Genomic DNA, 23,726 nt, shown 5'->3' with positions numbered 1-23,726 from the left:
GGTCTCCCACAGGACGGTTCTGCGAGCGAGAGGATCGTTTCATCACCCTTCCCTGTGTAGCGTATTTTAAAACCCTGCTGTCTTATGCCCCACGTTTCCCTGCATGGCCTCTGCGGGGAACAGACCTCAAAAGCAGAGTTTCCACACCTTTCTCCCTGCGTGCTTCACTCGCAGGGCTTTGGCCTTTGAAATGCTTATTATATTATTGGCATTTGAAATTAATTTAAGTGGGTTATTTTATTCAGAGAGCATCTTTTTTCATTCTCTGACCTTACCTTATTGTTTCTAGGAAGAGTTTCCAAAATCAATACTTGGAAGCGTGCTTGGACCTACGGTAGCAACCTGGCCCAGTTCTGTACTTTCAGAGTCCAGGGGCTTCCCTGTTGCCTCCCTTCTTCTAGGTTCAGTAAGGTCAGGCAAACAGGGAAGGCTCACTATTCTTATCTTTAAAACAGGCTGCAGCTAGGCACGGTGGGCGATCGCTTGAGCCCAGGAGTTCCAGACCAGCCTGGGAAACGTGGTGAAACCCCATCTCTACAAGAACAATGCAAAATTTATCCAGGTGTGGTGGTCCGCACCTATAGTCCCAGCTATTTGGGAGGCTGAGGTGAGAGGATTTTGAGCCTAGGAGGTCGAGGCCACAGCGAACAGTGATGGCACAACTGTGCTCCAGCCTAGGTAACAAAGTGAGACCCAGTCTCAAAAAAACCAAAAAAACAAAGAAAAAAAAAACACCACACACGAAAACCCCAAAACATAAAACAAAAACAGGCTGCTTCTGACGAAGGCAACACCACTAGACCACCATCCACGAGAGAGGCCGGACTGTTACAAGGCAGCTCTCTACACCGCTGTAGCTGGCGGTGGGTGGGCACTGGCCTTTGATCCAGGCTGTGGTGCAGCAGGAGAGAACACGTTGGATTTAATCCCAGATAATATTCTAATCCCAACAACTCAGCTTACTACGGTAATCAGATTGACTGGAATAACGTAGCCAAAAAAAAGCAAGTAAATAAAATATATAAAGTGAGATTCAAAAAGAAAGAGTGAACCTTTGCTAATTTTGGATTCGAAGGAAGACATTTTAGTCCCTCTACCCCACCCACACACCCAGGGAAGATGAGGGAAAGAGGGGTGCACCTCAAGTTCCTGCAGATGGACAGAGGAAGCCAGCTTTGTCCTGCTGAGTGAGCCCGGTGAACAGCAAGAAACTCTACAGAGAAGGGGGCCTGTGCACCTGAAAGCAGGGACCCCATGGCTGGGGGTAAAGGGCAAAGCAACCCCTCCAGCTGGGCTGGGCCCGGTGCCACAGTGCCCTACACATGCCTCTGGTGCCCGGCTTTCTGCTGGCACTTTCTCATCTGCACTGGCCTCTTGTGCTGCAGTACCCCACCGTGGGAGGCGGCAGCTGCTGGATGGGCAGGCAGGCCACAAGGTAGGGCCACCTTCCTGATATGACATGTCCGTCCACTTGCAGCTCTGAGTATGACTCTACTCGCACTGCCTCTTCACAGGACACTCAAACCTCACCTCCCCACTTTGGTGGCAGACAGGAGGACATGCTTGGACATGGGGGTCTCAGCAAATACAAGTTTCACAGCAAAGTGCCCTGCTGGGAGGGGACTGTACAACCCTGCTCTGTTCCATCTTGACACGAGCACCTGGACTCTTGAGGCTCGTGTCACCTGCTGGGGCTGACACGAGTGAGCCCAGTTTGGGACAATACCAGGACTGGGCTTAAGCCATGGTGGAGGGGAAGAGAAAGGGCAGCTGGCTGGAGGGTCGGCGGGCTGTGGTGCCGGCTGCTCCTCCAGCCTGCAGGTCCAATAGCCCTGCCTGGCAGACGGGGGTGAAGGTTTGGATAAACCAATACATCTAGACCCTGACATCGTATTTCCATATTTACTGAGACAAAGTGACTGGTGTCTGTGCCCTGCATTCCACTGTGGGTGACAGGCTCATCAACGGCAGCTCGCTCACTTGCTCTCTCCTGTGAATGGCACTGCCATGGTCCTTGTCATTACCAACTGCTCTCCTTCCACCTGTGAGCCTGGGAGGTGGTGCAGCCCGGGCAGCGTGGGACAGGGTTTTCAGACAGCCCTGCCAAGGTAGCTGCCATCCATCAGAGTGCTCTGGGCAGGGCCTGGACTCCAGACCCAGGACAGAAAGGCGGGCTGGGGAGGTCACACCTGCCATGGCCAGCCTGTCTTCTGGGTCCTAGACCGCAGCCGATCCCTGGGTCTCCGCCCTCTGCGCTCCTGCAGCTTTTGTCTGCTTTTCCTTCCCCAGCTGTTCCATTCAGCAGCCCCCGCCACAACCGGCCCTCCCCTCGTGGAGGCCTCGGAAGCCTCCATTAAGGCTGGCGGTCAAAGGCCGGCCCAGCACGTGCCGTGTCTTATCAGCCCATCTCAAGACCCTGCTCCTCCAGGCTCCGGCAACAAAAAGAGGGGGCGGCCCCAGCGCCCACCGCTCCCTGCAGCCCCACACACAAAAGGGCGGGCGACAAAGACATTTTCCGGGATGGCAGGTGTTGGTGTCGGATTCCTCCCCGAGTGTAGGGGCAGAAGAAAGGCAAGGCTGGGCTTCCCTGGGCAGCGCAGACATGCAGGGGCAGGAGTTCGGGCAGGGCCCCTCAGGAGGGGAAGGCCCCAGAGGGTGAGGAGCACTGTGGTGGGATCCACTCTGGACGGTGGCCAGTTAAAGTCCCACCCCCTCCCCAAAGCAGGGTGGCTGGACAAATCCACTGAAGTGTCTGTCTTACCTTGCTCAAATATTGTAATGAGACCTTTACGTGTTTTAATCTGAAGGGAAAGAACACAAAATCGAGTGAATACAAACACAGCACCCCCACAGCTCCAACTTGATAATTAACACAGTGCTAATAACACACGTATCCCTGAGCTGCCCAAGCATTCTTGCAGCCTTGTTGATTAGTAAGAACTGAAAATTTACTTGAAAATTCTACTTGATAGGACAAAATACAAGCCGACGTCATGCTTACAAATGTGAAATGAGAGAGACATTAAAACTCCTAGGATCTATGCCTGCAGACCTTGTCGGGAGCCCTACAGATGCTGGACAGCACTGACTGCTATATCCTTTTCCTGCTCGCCACCCTTTCCCCAACTGATTTTGTCTAAAATACAAAGATAAAAGTGTTTTCAAGACAAGCATTTGAAATTCAATGGATGGCCTGAAAAAATAGTTGAAATCCCCTAGTGGGCAAGTTTACATGTCTCCCAGTTTCATTTTACAGATTTCTGAGTTATACAGTATGTTAATTCAATACTGGTGTCAGCTGCAATGTGACAGTCCCCAGGGAGGGGACACGCAGCATCCTGCGCAGAGGAAAGCTTGGGAGCTGACCCTGCAGCCGCACAATTCGACCATAAGGGTCTCTCTCACCCCAGAGCAGCAGGGTCTCAGTAGTCACTCTGAACCGAGGGGGATCGTAGCTTTTCTGTGCTTTGTGGCAGGTTCTTCCATCCCTTCCACGATCCTATTCCTATGGGGGTTCCTTTGGCGAACGCACCCTCTTTCCGCATCAGGCAGTAGTTTCTGAACTCTCAGCACCCCCCAACTCTCCTGAAGTCCGTGCCACTAGACGAGCATCAAATCTGGACAAAGGACATTTATCAGTGGTGTGGGCCATGGTCTGCACAGTCACAGCTGTAAACGTGGATTTTCTACTGACCCGCTCCGCCAGGATTGCCAAGGCTGGCACAGTGACGGGGCAAGTTTCTAAGACGGTGGCTCCAGTGGCCATCAGGAGGTGACCACTAACATTCTCTTAGCCAAGGCTCCATGAAAGAAATTCGTACTGCTATGGAGACATCTTTTCCAATCTATTGATGAAAATTGTCCCCTTCTCCCAAGAAAATTATTCAGGGTTAGGAAATTCTGGATCGGCAACTGAGTGTGGGTCGGGTATGATCCTTGGTCTGATTTCCAACCACTGTTAACGCTGTTTCTTCTCCAGACTTGGATGTGCTTCTTGGGCACAGGAGGTTCTGGGCTGCCGCTGATTGTTGGTCACAGACTAGAATGTTTTCCGTGGATCCTCTGGATGATTTAATCATTTAGATTTCTGATTTCCCCCCAATGCTCTATGCTGCAGGGCCCCCATTTCCTCTCATGGAAGAGAGCAAACATACAGCATCTCTGCATGGGTCTTCCTTGAGTTGACGAGGCTTGGCTTTTAGAGCACCGCGCCACTGACACCCTCCAATGTGAGCAAGGGGTCTCTTTATGAAGGGTCTCCTTGATCTCACTCCCCTGCAGCCCCTCAGCCCTGGTTATGCTGTGCATACAGGCACCCGATTGGTAGAAACCAAGAAAGCAGATGGCGCAGCTAACAATGGAGGACTTGTTTGTAATTGCTGATGAGGACTGGGTTGCCCCTCTCCTGTGCGTCCCCAGACGCAGCCTGGTGTGGTGTGCTGGACCACAAAGAATGTCTCAGTAACTGCCAATCCATGGTTGAGTTAAGGAGATGCAAAGACAGAGACAGTTGGGGCTGCCTTGATTATTCCATGGGGCTCAAATGTCACTTGCCCTTGACACATGGCAGTGCTCCCAAAGGGTGGAGTTCCAGTCGTAGAGCAGAGAAGTAAGCTGTCAGCTTCCTGATACATCCCTGGCATATGCACAGGGCACTGACCAACCTGGGCAGTGTGGAGGGCACCTGGAGGGGGCTGTGCTTGGAATGGGGGATGGGAAGGGGCCAGGAGGGACCTGGTGCCTGAGGGGCCAGGGGAGAGACAAAAACCTACCTGTCCCACCCTTGTGTCACATGGGCAGCAGATACGTGCCAGGCACTGTCTTAGGCTCTGGGTTACAGTGGTGACCAAAGCAGATGAAACTGCTGCCTCTGGAGGCTCTGGGAGAGGAGTTATAGCCTGCGTAACGAGGGGATATCACCTCTTGGGGTGGCAAAATAGCCTGCTCTTTAATATATGCAGCACAGGTTTAAGTCCTGCAAGTAAACAGATACACAGTGTTTCTGTGCTGTTTCAGGGGAGGGGACAAATTGGGAAACCAAAATGCCTCAGAAGTTCCCCGGGGGGTGGGTGATAATAGATAAAAGGTTGTGACAGCTGGATGCAGTGGCTCATGTCTGTAATCCCAGCACTCTGGGAGGCCAAAGCAGGCAGATCACCTGAGGTCAGGAGTTCAAGACCAGCCTGGCCACCATGGTGAAACCGTATCTCTACTAAAAATGCAAAAAAATTAGCAGGGTGTTGTGGTAGGCGCCTGTCATCTCAGATACTTGGGAGGCTGAAGCAGGGGAATCACTTGAATTCGGGAGGCGGAGGTTCAGTGAGCTGAGATCACGCTGTCGCACTCCAGCCTGGGCAACAAGCGAAACTTTGTCTCAAAAAACAAAAAAGGTGTGACACTGGGTTATAGGGTTAATGTGCATCTTAACTTCAAAGTTGTTTTTACCTATTTGTGGTGCTGGGAATCGAAGCCAGCCCCACTCATATCTAAGAGCAGTTAAGAGAGACTCCTCAGGGACAGCCCTTAACAGTTTAACCCAGACACTGAGAGGCCAAACTGTGGCCAATTGGCAGCTCTGACACAGAGTTTGGGCTGGGGAAATCCAGAAGTCACTTCTGAGGAAAGATGTCTTGCTTCTTCGCCTTGAGTGACTTCTCCGATACTCTGGGTATCAACAGGGCTTTAAAGCAGCACAGGAAACAAGAGGCTGGCTGGAGATGTGCTGTGTTCTATGCGGCTCTGCCTAGCAGAGGTGTGCCCGGAATGGTGGGCCTTTCTATGGCATGCTTTTTCCAGCTGTACTCACCGGGACTGCAAGAGAGCAAGGCTGCGAACCAAGCTTCTTGCCTCTGAGGAAAGGCTGCCCTCCAGGACCGCCACCTGGGATGATGCTGGGCAGGGTCAGACAAGAAATGCGGCTGCCTGTCCCTGGATCCTGGTTACTGAACAGTCAGTGTGCAGAATGATTAACTGGTTCAAGATAATTAGGAAAGAGAATGATTTTGAGAGCTGGCAGGGATGAGGGAGAGAAACAGTGGACCAGGGTTCCAGCTTTAAGCAAGTGCTAAATATCCTACCAGCAGGAAGGCAGACAGAGTGGGGGATCAGAGAGCTGTCTGGGCTATTCAGGCCCCTTGGAATGGCTCTGAGGAAGGGAACAGGTGCAGGCATGGATGGGGTAAGCCCACACACTCAACACTGGCAACCCAAGGCCAGTGGGAATTAGCCAGCCTAATTAACATCTCCAAATGGCCCAAGGATGGCTTCCAGTATTTCCAATCCAGCAGCAGTTGCTGTGTCCTGGTCCCGGCTCTAACTCCTGGTTTGGCTTCATCTTTCTGGTTGTTGGTCTTGCCCATCAACATTGGTTCAGAAGCTGAAAGCTGGGACAGCTGGACTGGCAGGAAGGGAGGGAGGAAGGGAAAGTGCATGGAGTGTGTGCCTGTATGCACGCTGCTCCCGTGCAGGGGCTAAGTGAGCAGGTGGATCATCGGTAAAAAAAAAAAAAAATTCCTGGCATTTTTTCTTTCTCTTCGTGACTATAATGTACTCGTATGAATCTATGACTAAATTAAACTAAATTATACATTTAAAATTTATAGCTTGGTGCCAACTTGTTGTTAGGCCATCATTAAGAAAGGTTTCCAGACCCTCTCGCTCTCACAGAACATAAATACCAAGATTTCCGTTGCATCTTAGCCATGGGAAGGCTCTGTACTTTACCAGACTGAATTCACGTGCGCAAATGGCCACACAGGACCCAAACATTCAAGGCAGAAAAATTAACAGTGGCCAAAAGTAGAAACAGCTCAAATGTCCATCAACTGATGAACAGACCAACAAAATGTATTCTATCTGTACGGTGGAATATTTGGCAATAAAAATAAATGGAATGGGCTACACATGGAGGCACCCTGAGAATATGCTAAGAGAAAGAAGTCAGCCACCAAAGAGCACATATGGGATGGTTTTATTTATATCAAATGTCCAGAATGGGCAGTCCATAGACACAAAAGTAGATTCGTGGTTGTTCAGGGTTGAGGAGTGGTGGGGAGAAGGGGGATTGACTATTGATTGGCAGGCTGTTTAAAGAGGGGAGGAAAATGTTATAGAATTTGATTGTGGTAATGGTTGCTCAAAATTATGAATAGACCAAAAACATCGACTTGTATACTTCATACGGCTGAACTGCAGGATATGTGAATCAGATCTCAATAAGCTGTTTTTTAAAATGGCAAAATAGAATAGAAGGTGGTCTGGGTGGCACTGCTGCTCTCATGATTTCAAAAGTGACACAACAGAAATGGCTCCAAGATTTCAGGGAAAAAGTTCCCTGGAGGCACCCAGGCTTCCCTGGTTGTCTCCCAAGTTTATCCTAACTTGAATTGACCTGTCTTAAAACACCTCGGGATTGACTGGGGAGGTGACGTAGGATTATCGTGTGATTTGTCCCAAGACACACTGGGAGTGCGTGCTCCACTCAGAACTACTTTTTAAAAATTTCCCTAATGATCCACAGCTCCAGAAAATGTGGCAGCTCAGTCTATGGTGATTGTGAGAGGACAGTGAGTTCTAGGCATTTGTCTGAGCTGCCTGAGCAAACACTGCAGAAACAATGGAAGTGCCTGCTAGTTTTACTGATAAAGACCGTCTTGTCCTCAGAAAGCAATTCTGGCCCATAATTAAGATACTTTCTATATGTGAATTATTTGCAGTGCTCCATTTGAATTGTAAAGTAGGCAACCCTTTAGTTAAATTTCTCAGTTATCCGTGCCAAAGTGGGTGGGTGTACCTTTGCCACTGTACAAATAGTACAGGACATACATTCTAGAAAACAGTCCTTTCTGCCGTTGGGGAGGAACGTTTTGCCATTGCTGCTGAAGAAGGGCTCTTCCCCTCCACTGGGTTGTTCATTCCTGTGGGTGGGTCCCCACAGCAGGCAGGGAGAGGCAGGGGCTGGAGGGTGGAGCAATGAGTCCTGTCTGAGAACAGAGAGGCCTAGGTGCTCAAGCCCTGGTCTGGACATGACCAGTGACCTGGTGGCAGAAAAACCAGCCTGCCTCCATTCCTCGACTGTCAGAGAGAGACATCTTGCCTGATGGAAGGGGGACCCTGAGGAAAGCGTGCAGTAAATTGCAAATCTCTACACATACATAAAGAATGGTTGCAGTTCACAGAGAGTCCTGGAGACCACTTTTGTAACAGGGAACGAATGCCAGGGAGCCTCAGCCTTCCATCTGTGCCCTTCTGCATCACTGAGTTGTTTAAAGTCTCTTGAAGTCACTTTCTGTGTAGTGGGAATGGCCATATGCACGATTCTTCATACACACCTGTGCTCATGACCACCAGACATCACAGGGGTCTGCAGGGCCTTGAAGGCAGGGTGGGACATGTGGCCGAGCTCCATGTTCTTCCTGTCTGGGCAATCCAGGATACGGGCTGTGTTCTGTGGTGCTGGGGTGAGGGGGCATCACTGAGGGCCCCTCTAGTGTCCCCAGGGAATGTTCAGGCAGAACACCTCTTATGGTCTTGTATGAGCATAACATCAATTCATTCACCAGACACAGATGGCATGCCTGCTGCGTGCCCGGAGATGGGAATACATGGCAAATAAAAGGTCATGGAAGTCGTCCCCCACCCCCACAGCGCACCCTACCCACTGAGGCCAGACTGACTTTTGTAGAAGAGTCATTTCACAGGACTCTGCTGCTTCACAGCCTTTGCATGCTGCCCACCTCACCAGAGCAAGAGCCAAGATCTCGCCCTCTGCCTGCAAGGCCACTCTGGCCTTCCTGTTCCTCCTGCCCACCCCTGGCTAGCTCAGCTTTAACCAGGCTGGGCTCCTTGTCGGGAAAGCCCCTGCCTCAGGCCCCTTCACCTGCTCCTTCCTGACCCTCCCTCCTTGTCAGGGAGGCCTGCTCTGATCCTCTGTTGTCAAGTGCACGCCCACCCCAGGTGTGTTGGGTTTTCTCAGTGGCACTTCTGAGACCCTTTTCCTGTTGTCTTCTCTCCTCCGCACGCATCAGCTGCTGACGGCAGACACTACTGTCTCCTGTCCTGTCTGGAAGGGGGGCTCTAGTGAAGGGAGGGCTGCTGTCCATCTTGCCCATCTCTGCATCTGGCATATTTGGTGTTCAGTAAGCATTTATGGGATGAATATCTGAAAACCAACATTCGTGGGCTTTATGAGATGCTCTGAGGAGTGAAGCTGCATTTCCCATCTATTTAAATTGTAGCAAAGGTGTGTGCCTGTGTCCCCAGGTCTCGAATGGACCTGGGTTTTAATATTTCAATTTGGCCTCTAGCAAGTTGCTAGCTTTGGGTAACTGGGAGAAAGAGTGGAGTCAGCCTCATGGGCTGCAGATTCCCTCTGTTGGCCTCCTTCTTCCTTCTCTGCGGTGATCTCTTTCTCCTCTGGGACTCTCACGTGTGATGCTGTTGGGTCAGCGATTGTCACCCTGGTCTGGAGCGCCTGGTCTCACGAAGCGGCATGCTCAGATGTCACCTGGAGGCTGTGGTATTAACTGGAGTTGCGCTGTTTCTCCGGCTGCTTCTCTGTACCCTTGGGATGTAGCTAGGGAGCAGGGCTTCCCTAATGACTGCGTACAGGCTCTGGGATGCATGCTGACTGCAGGGTCTGCCCAAACACATTCAGCAGCAATGGCAAGGCAAGGTGTACGTGCCTTCTGTTTTGCCTGAGATAGGGGGTATGGGGGAATGGAACCTTCCCAAGCCAGACCCGTGATTGCTTTTCCTTATCCGCAGGCAATCCCACAGATCACACAGTTCTACACAGGAGAAGACGGACGCTGGGATGGTGGAGGTCACAGCTGAGTGCTGTGGGGAAGGCAAGAGGAGCCTCTGCGTGGGGCACAGGTAGGTGGAACGTGTCCTCCATGCATCTGGATTTGATTGTCTCATATTCTCAAAGTGGTCACAAAATAGGGTTTCCCTACTCTTTCCTGACGTTCGCCACCATGATGCTACTAGGTTTCTTATGTGCCGAGAAGTGAATTTGGCCACATCAGTGCTGTAAATGCATAAAGTTATTGACTTCAAAATGGACGGCCATGTTTCCCATTGTTGAGGGATTTGATTCCTCCAGCCATTTGAGGGCCTTTACAGGCTAATGGGTAAAAAGGTACCGGCTTTTCTCTATAAAGAGAAAATCGTGCTAGTCACCGGTCCTATTACCATCCTGTATCTTTCTGGAAAAGGAAATTATGAAATACTGCCTTCTTTCTGTCAGAAGACTTAACTGTAAGAGAGGTTCCATTTGGCCTCTGCTTCGTTTGGTTGTTGCTAAAGAGGAATTTAAGCAAAACCGCTGAGCCTTCTAGGAGGCCCCTCTGCGGCTGAGGTTGTGCACACACCAGCTGCTGAGTCAGGAGGACTGGAGGGCCACAGTCACAGTCCGCAAGGAATATGAACCCGGGGCGTTGGGAGCTCCAGGTTCTTCTGAAACAAATTTTCAAGGTTATTTCGAATAAACTTTCATTAAGAGTCATTTCCAAAAACTGTCTCTGAGAAAAATTCCTGGTACCTGCCAGCCATCTCTTGGCAACTACTAATGCGTTCCCTGAGCTGTAATTAGCAGTCAGGCAGGAGGAAGATGCCACCTGCACTGAAACCCCTGTAAGGTCTGCGAACCCAGAACCTCATGCAGCATTTCACAGAAAAAGCTGCACATTCAGAATTCTGCCAGAGGAACAGATTCAGTGCAAGGCCAGCACTTCAGAGTGAACGACCTCAGGCCACTTCTTATTCTGGGGACCTATGAATATTCCCCAGCACCAGCCCCGGGGTTGTCAGGAGTTGTCACTGTCCCCACAGTGGCTCTGAAACATGTGGTTTCTTCCTCTCTGCTTTTCTCAATTTACTCTCCTCTATCTTATGCTTCTTGTCCATGGGCTTTCCAGTCTCAGACCTTAGGCAATGTGAGAAGGTTCCAATCCAGCCGGCAGGATGCTTAGCAGAATATCTAATACACAAGAGGTACGTTTTCATTCTCCTCAGAGTCACAAGGCAAATGGCATGGCCCATCTCAGGGAAATCTCAGGCTGGCTGGCTTTTTGACATATAGTTATAGTTTGGAGCAAACTTATCTGGGCTTATTAATAAATAGCCGTTTTTGTGACTCATGAGTGTCTTTTTGTGACTCATGACTCTGCTTTTTTCCAACAAGACTTCAGGCTTCACAAGGGAAGGAGAGACACAGGCCTGCATGAGGTTCCCACAGCCTTATTTCGTGTTGCCTGAAGTGACCTGCACAGTCCTGCTCAGGGCGAGGAGAGCCACGTCAGAGATGGTAACATCCGACAGGTAGCAGCAATGCTCTTCTAGCCAAGCAAATGAGAAGAATGCTTGTCTCCTCTCTTTCCTTCCCCTTCCAGAGCTGACACCGAGGACGGTAAAAAGTTTCAAAAGAACAAAGGGATGGAGAAGCACGAAGCCTAAAATGGTGCTAAGCAGGGCGATCAATAATTCCCTTCAAAACCCTCGAGACCATCTATGAAAGCACCTTGAATCAAGTTTCAGTTAGTTGGTCTGTGGATTTGCCGGCTCTTGGCTTCCCCTGCCTCTCTCCACAACGGGTTCTGATCAGATTGCTTGTCAGTGGCCCACTTTCACTAAGAGACTGGGAAGGAGGGGACAGATGAAACATAATTACATGTATTTGCTCTGCATTCTGCATCAGGCCCACACATCTGTGGTCTAGAGACACACCTGTGCTGCTTAAAGCAACAGTCTGATTCCTTTCTGCCCTCCTTTCTATTCAATCCTGTTCCACGTAGGAAAGAGATCCCATGCACCATTCTCTAAGGAATTCACAGTCCATTATGGATAGAATACATACACACACAGGATAAAGGCTTACATATGCTAGGGAAAATCAAGATATACATAATCACAAGTTAGATGGCACTAAAATGAAGACCTAAATATTACAGAGATGATTTAGGGCAGTGGTTCTCAGTCCTGCTTGCATATTAAAACAACCTCAGTTTTTTTTTTTTTTTTAAATTCTATGCTCGGGCCACACTCAGACCAATAAATCCAAATCAGTGGAAGGACTCAAGTATGGGTATCTTTACAGCTTCACAGGTGATTCCAATATGCAGCCAGAGCTGAGCACCACTGGGTCTTGGTGATGGAATTATAGCTGGTAAAAAAGCTTTCTATCAATGTGGTCCCATCTTTCCAAGAAGAATACATCGTAAATGGAAAAAAATCCAAGCAAAAGTGGTCAGAACTGAGCCAGTTATGAGTGAGGGAAAACTTGGGCTGCATCCAGAAGGGATTATGGGGGTGGAAGAAACATCTGTGCAAGGCTGTTGTCTATAGGACGTGCGGCAACACTGTAGCCAGCTACAGCCAAGTGTGCTGAGGGTGCTGAGTGGGATGGCTGAGCTACTGAATAGACGGTGATATAAGATGACTTGTATTTAACGAAAACTTCTGGGTTGGGTGCAGCGGCTCACACCTATAATCCTAGCACTCTGGGAGGCTCTGGAGTTCAAGACCAGCCTTGGGCAACATGGCCAATCCCTGTCTCTATAAGAAATACAAAAATTAGCTGGATGTGGTGGCTCATGCCTGTAGTCCCAGCTACTCAGGAGGCTGAGGCTAGAGGATAGCTTGAGCTTGGGAGGTGGAGGATGCAGTGAGCTGTGATCACACCACTGCAATCCAGGCCTGGGTGACAGAGTGAGATCCTGTTTCAAAAAAGGGAAAACTTCTGGATTATGTGAATAGAGTAAAATTTGATTCTGGCCTTTAGTATTAATAAAGAGCTGGTAGCTATGGCTCTGCTTATGGGATTATTGCCACAGGGTGGGCACAGGGCTGGCATTTCCATCTGGAATGGGAGGTGAAGGCTGGGTTGGCCCTGATTCCAACTTGCCCATGACCTTTGGTGGTCCCTTCATGGGTTGGTCTTCAGCTTGCTCAAAATTAATATAATGGGGTTAGACATGACCTTTTCTGAAGTCCCTTCTAGTTCAACATTCTATGATGTCCTTTGTTGGCTTCAGCAAAGTTATGGGGAAGCTGAACACATACAATTCAAAAGAAGTGCTATTAATTAAAACCGTATTAAGACCACTTTAACAGGGAGAGAAGGAATACGAATGAATCTGTCACATGACTATGCTTTCAATGAGCGGGGAAACTCTTTTTGGGGGTTTAGGGTAGGATTTACTTGTGTTGTTTCTAGGAGTTAACTTGATTATTAACTGCCCAGTGAAAGAGCCAAGGAAGATGACCTGTCAGGACTGCATGCAGAATGACAAGCCTGCATATGGTGTGGAGGTCTTAGCAAGCAAAAGCTGGCTGCAGCCATACCCCTTTGGGCAAAGGCTGGTGAGTTCTAAGAGGAGTTTATGTAGTGTCTACAGCGCAGATTTGCTTTGGGGTGAATGTGTAACATGAGCGCCTCCATCTGCAGTTTTAGGAGAAGATTTTATTGGCCACCAAAATGACTCAGTGACACCAGGCATAGTCTTCTGGTAAAGGTTCTGCAAACTTAACACAATGACTGTGTTGTAGAAGAAAAACTACAGAAGTATTTTTCATTAGGTAAGTTGTATAATAAGCCTTTCCACAAGGACGTCCATGCAATTGTGTAAAAGATGAAAGTTTGCTGTTTTGTGCAATAGCAGGAATGGCAGTGGCATCCTAAGACTGACTCAGACTAATCTGGTTTAAGCTCCAAATATGACCTACATTGAAAGTGGCAGACTCTGGTGAAGCATAGTGAGGAATTTTCTCTCACTTGTTCTAAATCCTGGAGCCTTTACAATCTAGCCTATCATGAAGGAGGAAGTATTCTGACCATATCTTGGAGAAATTAAACGCTATGTTTATGCAGGGCTAACAAATAAACAGAGATCTGTGCTCCCTCTGCTGGCTCTCTATAGCAATATTGAAGGAGAAAGGAATCATACATAGTGTTGGCATCTTCAGCAAACACCAGTCAGTTTGGGTATTTTGAGAAGAACCACCCATTTAACTTGGTTTTGAACATTCTTTGGGAAAAACCCACCTTTATCAACTTCTGACCAAGGCACTTGGAAATTCTTAAAATTAGATATTAAATAAGACATACCTGTAGCCCTTGGCTACCAGATTGCTAGCTGTGACTGTAATAGTGATTTGGGGATTGATTTATCAACAGACACAAGTGGATTCCTCCAAGATTTTAAGACCCAGACACAATCTTTAAGGCAGTTCTGAAAAAAAAAAAAAAATCTCAGGCCCAATATAAAGTTTCTTTTTTCTCTTTTATAAGAGCAACTTCTAAAAAGTAAAGATTCACACTATTTATATCTTTTTCGATAATGTCAAACACTAGACTTGATTTTCCAAATCATTAGCATGCAGAAGAATGACCTCATGGTGAACAGATGCACTTGGCTGTGAGCTGCAGTGATTACATCAGTCCCTCCCAGCAGTGGAGGGTGCCCATTCCAGTTAACCCTTTCCCGGCCTCTCTGCTGCTCCCAGCAGTGGAGGGTGACCATTCCAGTTAACCCTTTCCCGGCCTCTCTGCTGGTCCCTCTTTCTTAGGGATATGATTGAAAACACAAATTTAGTCTCCCACCCCAATATGTGTGTGTGCGTGTGTGTGTGTGAGAGAGAAATGTATATGTGCATATATGTGTATATAAATGTATTTATGCAGGAAACATATATGTTAATTGCATCCAATATTTTAATAGTGGCTACCTTTTAGATTATTTAGATTATTTATTTCTGGTCAAAAAAGGAAGGTAAACTATAGGGCTAAGTAAAAAAGTAGTTGAAATATCTATTACATGTCAGGTGTTATCAAGACAAGTAACGGATGGAATAGATACAAGGTAGACAACGGTTTTTAAAAATGTTTTCTGATTAGGCAAATAGATTTTGTTTTGAAAGCTCTTTGAAAAAAGCTGAGCACTCATATATTAGCCACTACACCACCAAGTGTGGTTGAGGGTGCATCCTGAATGGAACCCTGTTTACCTGGCCAAACCGCCCTCCAGGGCTCGTTGGGTGGATGGGTAACAGCACCTGAACCCGGAGAGTCGGAGGCAAAGGGCATTTTCCAACAGTGGAACCTTCGGGCACAGGCCACTCCCACTGAGCACATCTCCCACTTAGACCTCAGACTTAAAGGCTTTCCCTCTAGAAGTGGGGGCTACATGCCGCTTTCTAGCTTGCTGCTACCAATACAGTGTGGAATGAATGCAGTGTTCAGGTGACGCTCCCTCTTCATTAATAATAAAGCCCCTTGTGGTGAGGATACAAAGAAAACCTAGGAGCTCCTAATTCCTCAGATTGTGCATATGCATGTGAGTCCAAGCCCAAGGCCCTGCTTTGATGACACTGAGGGCCAGAGATGAGGTCTGATTGGGTCCTAAGTGCACTGTGGGAGCTTAAGCCGCTCAGGGTCAATTTTTCCAGTTGGCTTGTTGCTTGGAAGAACAGACTTCACCTCAATTTCTTAGTTTAAGCTGGCTGGCTCATCTGGGTTTGACTGTACTTGCCCCAAGAACATAACAGTGTAAACAAATGAAAAATGTTTTCATCTTTAGAAGTAGTAACAGATAGGGGACAGGGATTCCTCAAAAGCGAAGCCAGTATGTAAATCAGAAGATGCTTCTGAAAACGTGCTTGTCTCTGGTGCTGAAATGCTCCGTCCCCACTGCACTGCCCCACATTTCAGTTCAAATCAAGTTTATATCTAGTTCCTTCCTACTCAGCGTTATGAGCTGATATGCAAAGAATTAAAACAGAACATTATGCCCAGACTTAAAAATCACACTTAAAGATAAGTATGATAGATGTCTAAAATATTTCCCACTCAACACTGAATATCTTAAACCATGAACACTATGAAATGTAATACTGATGTTAATAATTTGAAAAGCAGAGGCAGTAGCACTTGTCTTGATATTCCATGTTTGGTTTCACGTTCCTTTTATAAAAGTTCCAATGCCCACCCTCACATGCTGTCAGAATCTTTACTCTGCTAAGTAATTTTCAAAAATATGACTTTCCGGAAGAAGCCTATGAACAATTCTCTCCAGGCAGAGTTCTTAAAAATTCAAATTACTCCTAGAATCTCACTCAACTCATCTCAATTGGTTTAAGTAATTATGGACATTTGGAAAAGATCAAATTAGTTTACACAGAGGCTAAAATATAGATAGAAAAAAAGTCCATCGTTATTCATTTTGATAACATCTTAATAATCTTAAGAATGCAACAGTTGAGTTAAGGAATTTAAATACCTAGTTATTATTTACTTTTTTAATTTTAAGAAATAAAAAGCTTCTCAAGAGCTAAAAGAAAAAAAAACCAACCGGCACTGAAAAATCAAGTCCTTATGAAGACGAGAATAATCTCATGAGGGTGGGAAAAAACTGAATGAGATCTTTTTAAAATTAGCTTTGCTACAGATCCCTCATATTCTTTCACTGAAAAATTAGAAACGATTTAAAATCTCTAGGCAGGCTGAGTATGAAATCTTCATTTCCCTTGAAACGGATTTTTTTTTGTCTTAGATAGAATGTTGGCAGAGTGTATAAAAGAATTCAATTCACAGCTGTTCCACTTTTTTAATGTAAGAAACATTAATCAAAGCTTTAAGTTATAAGCTTTTCTCATGTTGCTTAGTATTCCAGTTCGACAAAGATCAATAGAGGCCATCCCAGTGTTCCTTGACGCCTCACCAGGAAGCAGAGGCGTGATTATGCAAATCGCGCGGCTCCCGCACCTCTGCCAGCCTGCTTATCTCCCAAGCCTTCTGCCTGCTGCTCCTGGCTCCCTGCGCAAGTGCGTGCCTCTCCCTCTTATCTCGCAACAAAGCTCCGAGAGGCAAGGATTGAGGCCAGCGATGTTAAACAATGATGCATGGCTGATTTTATTTGTAAGTGATTTATTTCACTGGATTTAATTTTTTTCACTTTGTGTGTAAGATATTTGTTAACAAGTCAGAATAGGAGAAGTAAGGCAGTGTTCAGAGACAATTGACGCAGGTTAGAAATCTATTAAGCACTCTAACAGTTGCATCTAAAGCAGTGGAAGATGAAGGAAGCTTCTCACTGAGAATTTCAACATGCATTGGCTAAATATCCCATTTGCTCTCTGAAAGGCAATTATTCTGTAATTATATGCAGAAATGTACAAGTAATAATTCTATTATTTGAAAAAATCCACGGTAATCATATAATCTGTTTAAGTGGCAGTACATGTATTTTTCCCCCCAAACTGAAAATATAAAAAGAACAAAAACCTAAAAACAGGAAATCCATGGAAACTTTTGCAATTTTCCATTGGCCCTAATAAATAAAAATTATTGTAAGCTAGTTTCTAAACGGGTTCCACACCAGGTGTTGCTCCAGTCGGCGGCTTGTCCACATGACACAGACCACTCCAGAGAGACACATGCACACTGCACTGCTGTAATGATGGACCCCAGGACACTGTCCTTCCATGTCTCCTGCATTAATCCCTGACCCTCATATCTCAGCAGCGTAATCCCCATTTAGCATTAGTAGCAACGGCTTCCACTGTGAGGAACTCTTTTTTGATAAGTAAGCACTGATTTGGGCATCGCTTTTAAACAACATATTCCCAGCTCAGCAAGAAACCCACACTCCTGAATGAACCGGAGCACATTACTGAGAAAAAGTTCATTAACCTTGCTAGATTTGAAGGTTAACAGGATAGCTGAAGAAAGGAACTGAGTGAACAGCTCGAATACAAAACAAATTAAAATGAATGTCATCATTCCTTTTGATATTCATTAGTTGATTCAGAGGGAGAATGCTCTTCTTAAATTTGCAAGCATTTATCTGTGAAAAACAGGTGTACATCTGCTGCTCGAATGCATCTTAAGCGCGTGAGAGAAGAATAATGTAGACACTCACCCGTTCCGCTGAGGGAGTAGCTGGGAGAGGGAGAAAAGACTTGGGCTGCGAAATCCTCGAATGTCATTACTTCGCGGTGGTTCTGAATTATTGCTTCGAGATACAGAGCTCGCTCTTCATAGCTGCGGTAATCGGTTAAGGAAACAAGCGCGCGGGCAAAGTGGCAATGCAGAGCAGTGACAGAATTCACTTCTACTACCGTTGTGCAATTTTTACTTTTCTGTGTAAAAAAAAGTATCTTGCAGGTTCTTTATCATCTTGCAGAAAAGTAAATATTAGTCACAATTAACAATAAAATTCTGGTTTTGAGACCTAAGTTTCTCTTAGACTTTAACTGCATTCAATACTAGTATCACTAAAAAACATGTAAGCCAATAGTTGCGGAATAACATCATAAGATCACTAGGGTTGAATTAAACAAAAACAGGAGACACTGATTGCAATAACATCTCTTTCCACTGACAAATAAGGGACCTTTTACGTCCTATTTCAATGGATGAAACATTCTTAGCCTACTGACGTGAGTGGACACTTCAAGCAACTTGGTGATATGAGAGTGCCGACACTTCTTAAAAATAAGAAGATGTAAGTTACTGGGAAGAGAGAAGGCTAGGAAGATACACTCTGAGGGGGCATCTGAGCCTCTAACCAAGACAAGCTGTGAACATTGGAAAATAAGAACTACTATGTGAGAGAATCTAGCAAGAGTGCACAGCGCAATTTAAAAAAAAGACTACTGCCTTTTAATTAAAACTGCAGTCTGGAACACACAGCATTCAAATGTGTAATCAAAAACCAGTCACCAATAAAACCTACAAGCGTAACACGCTGAAGCAACTTTCCAGCTGTCTTAATAGGACCCCTGCGTGTGGCAGCCTTTCACAGGGCAGAAAGCAAATCTTCCCCTTTTGTGTGTGGCTTCTGTTTCCTCGGAAGGTGAATCATGCACTTCCAATAACAGGGTAACGTCGGAACAATCCGACAATGGATGGAGGCGCTGCACGTACGACGTTATGAATTAACACTTGGGGAAGTCCGCATGACGTCTCATTTTCCCCTTCCTCATTATCAATGCAAAAATTAAAAGACATGTTTCAGTCATTTTGAAAATCATGCTAATTCTCCAGGAACACAGGGAATGTGGATCACCATCAGTTTATTATTTGCAACTCCAGAAGAGGAAAAGGAACTAGCATTTCTCACTACATTTTAAAACTATCTTTTCAAATGGCCTCTTTAAAAACAGAGGTTCGTGACAATTATGCCCTTCCAATCAGCTTTCAATACAGCAAATGTTTTTAAATGGGCAAATACTCTTCGGCTTTCTTATGGCAAAGTACGCACACTGATCTCTAAATGCCGGCTCTTCCTCTCCCTACTCCTTCGGTTATATTTGGAGTTACATTTTCATACCATGAGGGGACCAGAGGCATTCTAGGGCTGTGCTATCCCATACAGTAGCCACACGCCACACATGGCTATCTCATTTTAAATTTGAATTAACTAAAATCAAAAGCTAAAATTCAGTTGCTTTGCCTCATTTGCTGTATTTTAAGCACTCAATAGCCGCACGTGACTAGGGGTTCTATACTGGATTGCACAGATACAGGACATGCCTGTCACCGTGGAAAGCATTACCGGACACTGTGCTGCCAGAATTTCTCCTTAAGCTTGCTCTATGCAACCTCAAGCAAGGAAAATGAGTTTGAAGATTTCCAAAGTGGCCCCTCTAATGATATATGATCTTTTATATAGATGGGCACAACCGCCCAAGGGCTGGGCAGCATGAGCCTGAACTGGCTTCTCAACTGTGGGCTGAACTCCTGGTGACTCGCCTTAATGAACAGGCTGCCAAACTTCCTCAGCGAGAGGCGCCTGCTCAGGCCCAATTCTAGAGGGACCCACTAATGCCATTCACGTCTCATTATGAACACACTTATTCTGCACAGCACTTGGCTGTCGCCACGGCTCGGCCCTCCGTGCATGGCCCCAGCAAGCCGCTGGTCCGGGGAACAGCAGGACGTTAGGTCTGAGTGGCCGTCTGGCGAACAGGCACTCTGACACTAAGCTGGCACGTGCTGGCCCAGCAGGGGCTGAGCGAGGCGTGACAAATTACTCAAAGAGCTGAGCTAAACTTATGGCTGACAACCACCTGAGCCTTCGGACCGCCGTGGCCCACTGTCAACGCTCAATTCATGGCTCCCCCTTTCAGGCGGTCGTCTGCTTGTGGGCCTGGGTTAGAGCAGGCACGTCCCTCTAAAGACCTGTCATGCTCTGCCTAGCATCGTCCTGCTGTTTCCTGAAAGGCCCCACTGCATCCAATACATCCACATACGGTGCTTGGGACAATGGTGAACAAAAAAGAAATGCGTGTGCATTTTGCTAACTACCCTACGGAAGCCACGCATCTGGAAAGAGGCTTGCTATGTTAATCAAGCTCATGATCAAACCTACAAAGGGACGTTTTGCATAATACCATACGAACTGACCCCAGACGGCGGCCCACCATCCCAATCCTGGATGGCACTATCCAATTGTCATAAGCTTGTTCTTGTCAAGGCTGAGAGGTCTGGGCTCCTTAGACAAAGTCCACCACTATATTTAGAGGAATAATAATGAAGTTGTGAGAGTCTCTGATTCAATGAATATTTATGGTCCGACTCCTAAATTAGGGCAGTATGGGAGACAGAGAAAATACAAAGGTGCTTCCAGAACTGGATCCTGGAGGAGGAAGTGTTTCCTTCACAGAAGGTTCCTGACCCTGCCATGCATGCCCCCGACTGTCACACACAGCCCACACTCTCCCGCCCACTAACTGGAGTGTTAACAGTGCTAAACTGGGTGCTGTCATTTAGACAAACATCCATTAGGGATTGGGGTGAGACCAGGAGATCGTCAAATACATTTTCACTCATGGCCCAAGCCAGGGCATGTAAACACCCTGACAAAGAGAAAACAAATATCCCCCTAGCTCTGGCAGCATTTAGAAACAGCCAAGAAGCTTACGGGTGCCAAAAATCATTTCTTTTATTAGCCATAAAAAACATAATCCTGGGATCTTAACTGAATTTAAATTGGTAGAACTGTTAGCAAGGGCAACTTGGAGCAGTATCATCTGACACTTTCTCACCTAATATCCTTAAGGTTTCAATGCTGGTTGCTTTTATAACCAAGGGCATTTATAGTGTAGACATCAAAGTGCTTGTAAGCTTTTCACATGTAAGACATGTTAAAATGTGAAGTGAACACTGAAATAATGCCTATCTGTGGACAGTCAAAGACCTTTCACTGAAAGAGGCACCAGGTCACAAATCTGATCCCTGTTTCAATGCTAGCCATGGCCCTTCTGTTCTCTTAAAAAGTCTACTGACAAACGTACAACTTTTAATTCTGTTCCGAATTACTATCTCATTAAAAGCCACACGTGGCAAAGTACTTTTTTAAAGAGCAATTTTCTCCTTGATTACTCACTTCAGGGAACATTCAAATTACTAACCAGAAACCCATCTTGGCTTCTGGGTGTTTCTGAGTTTCTTTAGCCACTCACTCTGTCCATATTTTCACATAAGAATTTTTATCAAGAACTTGGATTAGGAGCCAGGCCTGTAGTCCCAGCGATTCAGGAGGCTGAGGTGGGAGGATCGCTTGAGCCCAGGAGTTTGAGTCCAGCCTGGCAACATAGCAAGATTCTGTCTCTAAAATAAAAAATGAAAAATTAATAATATTCCCCTACTTTACTAAAGAGACTATATGTCTTTACTACTTACATTTTATCAAACATTTCCAAAAGAACTTATTGAGACTCTCAAGACATACCCTGCTGAATCTGCAGAGCTGTAAGAGTCTGAGAATCTGAACCTGTCCCCCAACTTAACTCTCGTTATTATTTAATTTTTAGAAATGACAGCAGCAGCATGATAGGAAGGAGATTGTATTTGGTGTAAGAAAGGCAGGTTTGAATCCCAGCTGCTCTTTCTCTGCCAGGTGTTGGTGTCCTGGTGTCCATTTTACACGTGAGACCGCGGAAGCAGGCTGCTCTGACTCCCAGCCTCAGTTGTCTTACCTGTAAAATGGGGACACCAATTCCTGTTCTTGGGACAGCTGGGAGAATTAAATAGAATCCTACATAGGAAGCATCTACCTGGGTTTCAGCACAAAAAGAAAGGCACAGTAAATCTGGATTGACTGCTCCCCACCTCTATCATGTGGGCCTAGGCTTCTGTCGCAGAAAGAATGTAATAGGTAAGCCAGTCAGGCTCTGTGGCAAGCAAACCCCCTTCAAGCTACACCCTCATGAGCTTAGTCCTACGGTCTCGACTTTACTGATCAGGAAATGGGGGCTCAGAGAGTCCAAGTAATTTTCTTGAATCACAGTGACACAGTAATGGAATTGAGACTAGAGCCCAGGTCCTCCAACCTTTACTGCTTTCATCTAATATCCAGTATTCTAGAATAAATGGTGTTAAGTTCAAGATCTTGTGTGAGGTTGGAAACTAAACTCCAACTGAGGACACATCAACTGACTTTAATATACATGGGCTATAATCATCAACCTGTAAAGTAAAACTGAGTGCGTATGTGTAAGCTACATCTATACCCAGACCATGCTGACTTTATAAAATACAGCAAAACAACAATTACTCCATTTTGATTTCTTTTTACTTATTTGGGCTGTTTATCTGACTGTTGTTTAGCACTTTCAAGCTTTGTTTATCAAAGAAATAATGAGAGCTGTTTGAAAGGGCCTATGTTGCAGATTATAATTTTTCAACCCTTGAAATCCTTCTTGGCTGAACCTTCTCTAAATTTCCCAGGAGTGGATATGATGTCCAGACTAGCAAAGTGGCCCCAGACACGGTCAGCTTCCTGACCTCAGGGTGTGTGTGCTCTAACAGTTTATGTATCCACCTCAGTTTTCTTTCTGAACTCATGCAGCCTCTTATCACTGGCACAAGCAAGCCCAGAGCTAGCCATTCTCACGACCCCGCAGACTCTAACTTTCATGGCAGTGATCTGCAGAGAAGGGAATGTCATGTTTCAGAACCGCCTGGGATGCTACAGCCATCCACACATCCCTCTCAAAAGTTCTGGCATCCCCGGGTTCTGCTGCCATTGTTCCATCCCTTGAGACACTGGGGTGTGGAAAAGGTTGAAAACCTCTGGCTAACTAGCTACCATGTGTGACCATCTTAAGCCTTCTTATGTTAGTTTTCTGTGGCTGCTGTGAATGACCACGGGCTCAAAACAACAGAAATTTATTCTCTCACTAGTTTTGGGAGACCACAGGTCCAAAATCAAGATGACAGCAGAGGCTGCAGGAGAGATTTTGTTTATACTTCTTCCCATTCCACGTGGCTGTCTGTCTGCGTTCCTGGGGCTGTGTGACTCTGCTCTCTGCCTCCATGGCTACACGGCCTCTTCCTATTCTATGTGTCTCTCTTAAAGGACACTCCTGACTGGATTTATTGCCCTCCTGGATCACCCAGGATAATCTCCTCATTTCAAGATCCTTAACTTACTTACATCTGTACACAGCCTTGAGTCAAATAGTTAACATTCACAGGTTCCAGGAACTGGGATACAGACATATGTTTTTTGCACCATCGTTTAGTTCAATAAACTCCTTGAGGACACCATGTGAGTCAGGTTCATCAAATTTGTGTCAACAGAAATTTATTCTCTTATGTCACCCATATCTCCTAGCTTAAAAGCATCCCATGTAATATTTACTGAGTGGATAAATGAATGCCTGAAATTTCTGTCCATTGCTTTAAGCTATGAGACAGCTACATATATTCTAGGCAGTGG

General features: G+C 46.3%; 1 protein-coding gene across 7 annotated transcripts in view; it reads right to left on the bottom strand.

The window, feature by feature from the left end:
• The window catches only part of RALGAPA2 (Ral GTPase activating protein catalytic subunit alpha 2), a 329,247-nt gene that overhangs the window by 4,276 nt on the left and 301,245 nt on the right, over positions 1–23,726 (bottom strand). For 3 of the 7 annotated variants that reach the window (XM_017541502.2, XM_017541500.2, XM_017541504.2), the window contains 2 exons: positions 17,919–18,040; positions 2,762–2,801 (listed from right to left, as the gene is read on the bottom strand). In XM_017541502.2, coding sequence (XP_017396991.1) covers positions 2,797–2,801; positions 17,919–18,040 — 127 coding nt within the window. In that variant the 3' untranslated portion in view covers positions 2,762–2,796. Of the gene's footprint in view, positions 1–2,761; positions 2,802–5,320; positions 10,459–16,392; positions 17,134–17,918; positions 18,041–23,726 lie in introns of those variants that run through there. The other 4 variants (XM_017541496.2, XM_017541499.2, XM_037743088.1 and 1 more) reach the window with 3 other exon arrangements.

Source organism: Cebus imitator, unplaced genomic scaffold, assembly GCF_001604975.1.
Source record: "Cebus imitator isolate Cc_AM_T3 unplaced genomic scaffold, Cebus_imitator-1.0 Scaffold134, whole genome shotgun sequence".
In the NCBI taxonomy this organism is placed as follows: Eukaryota; Metazoa; Chordata; class Mammalia; order Primates; family Cebidae; genus Cebus; species Cebus imitator.
The sequence above is the reverse complement of the archived record's forward strand: the minus strand, read 5'-3'. Positions and strand labels throughout refer to the sequence as shown.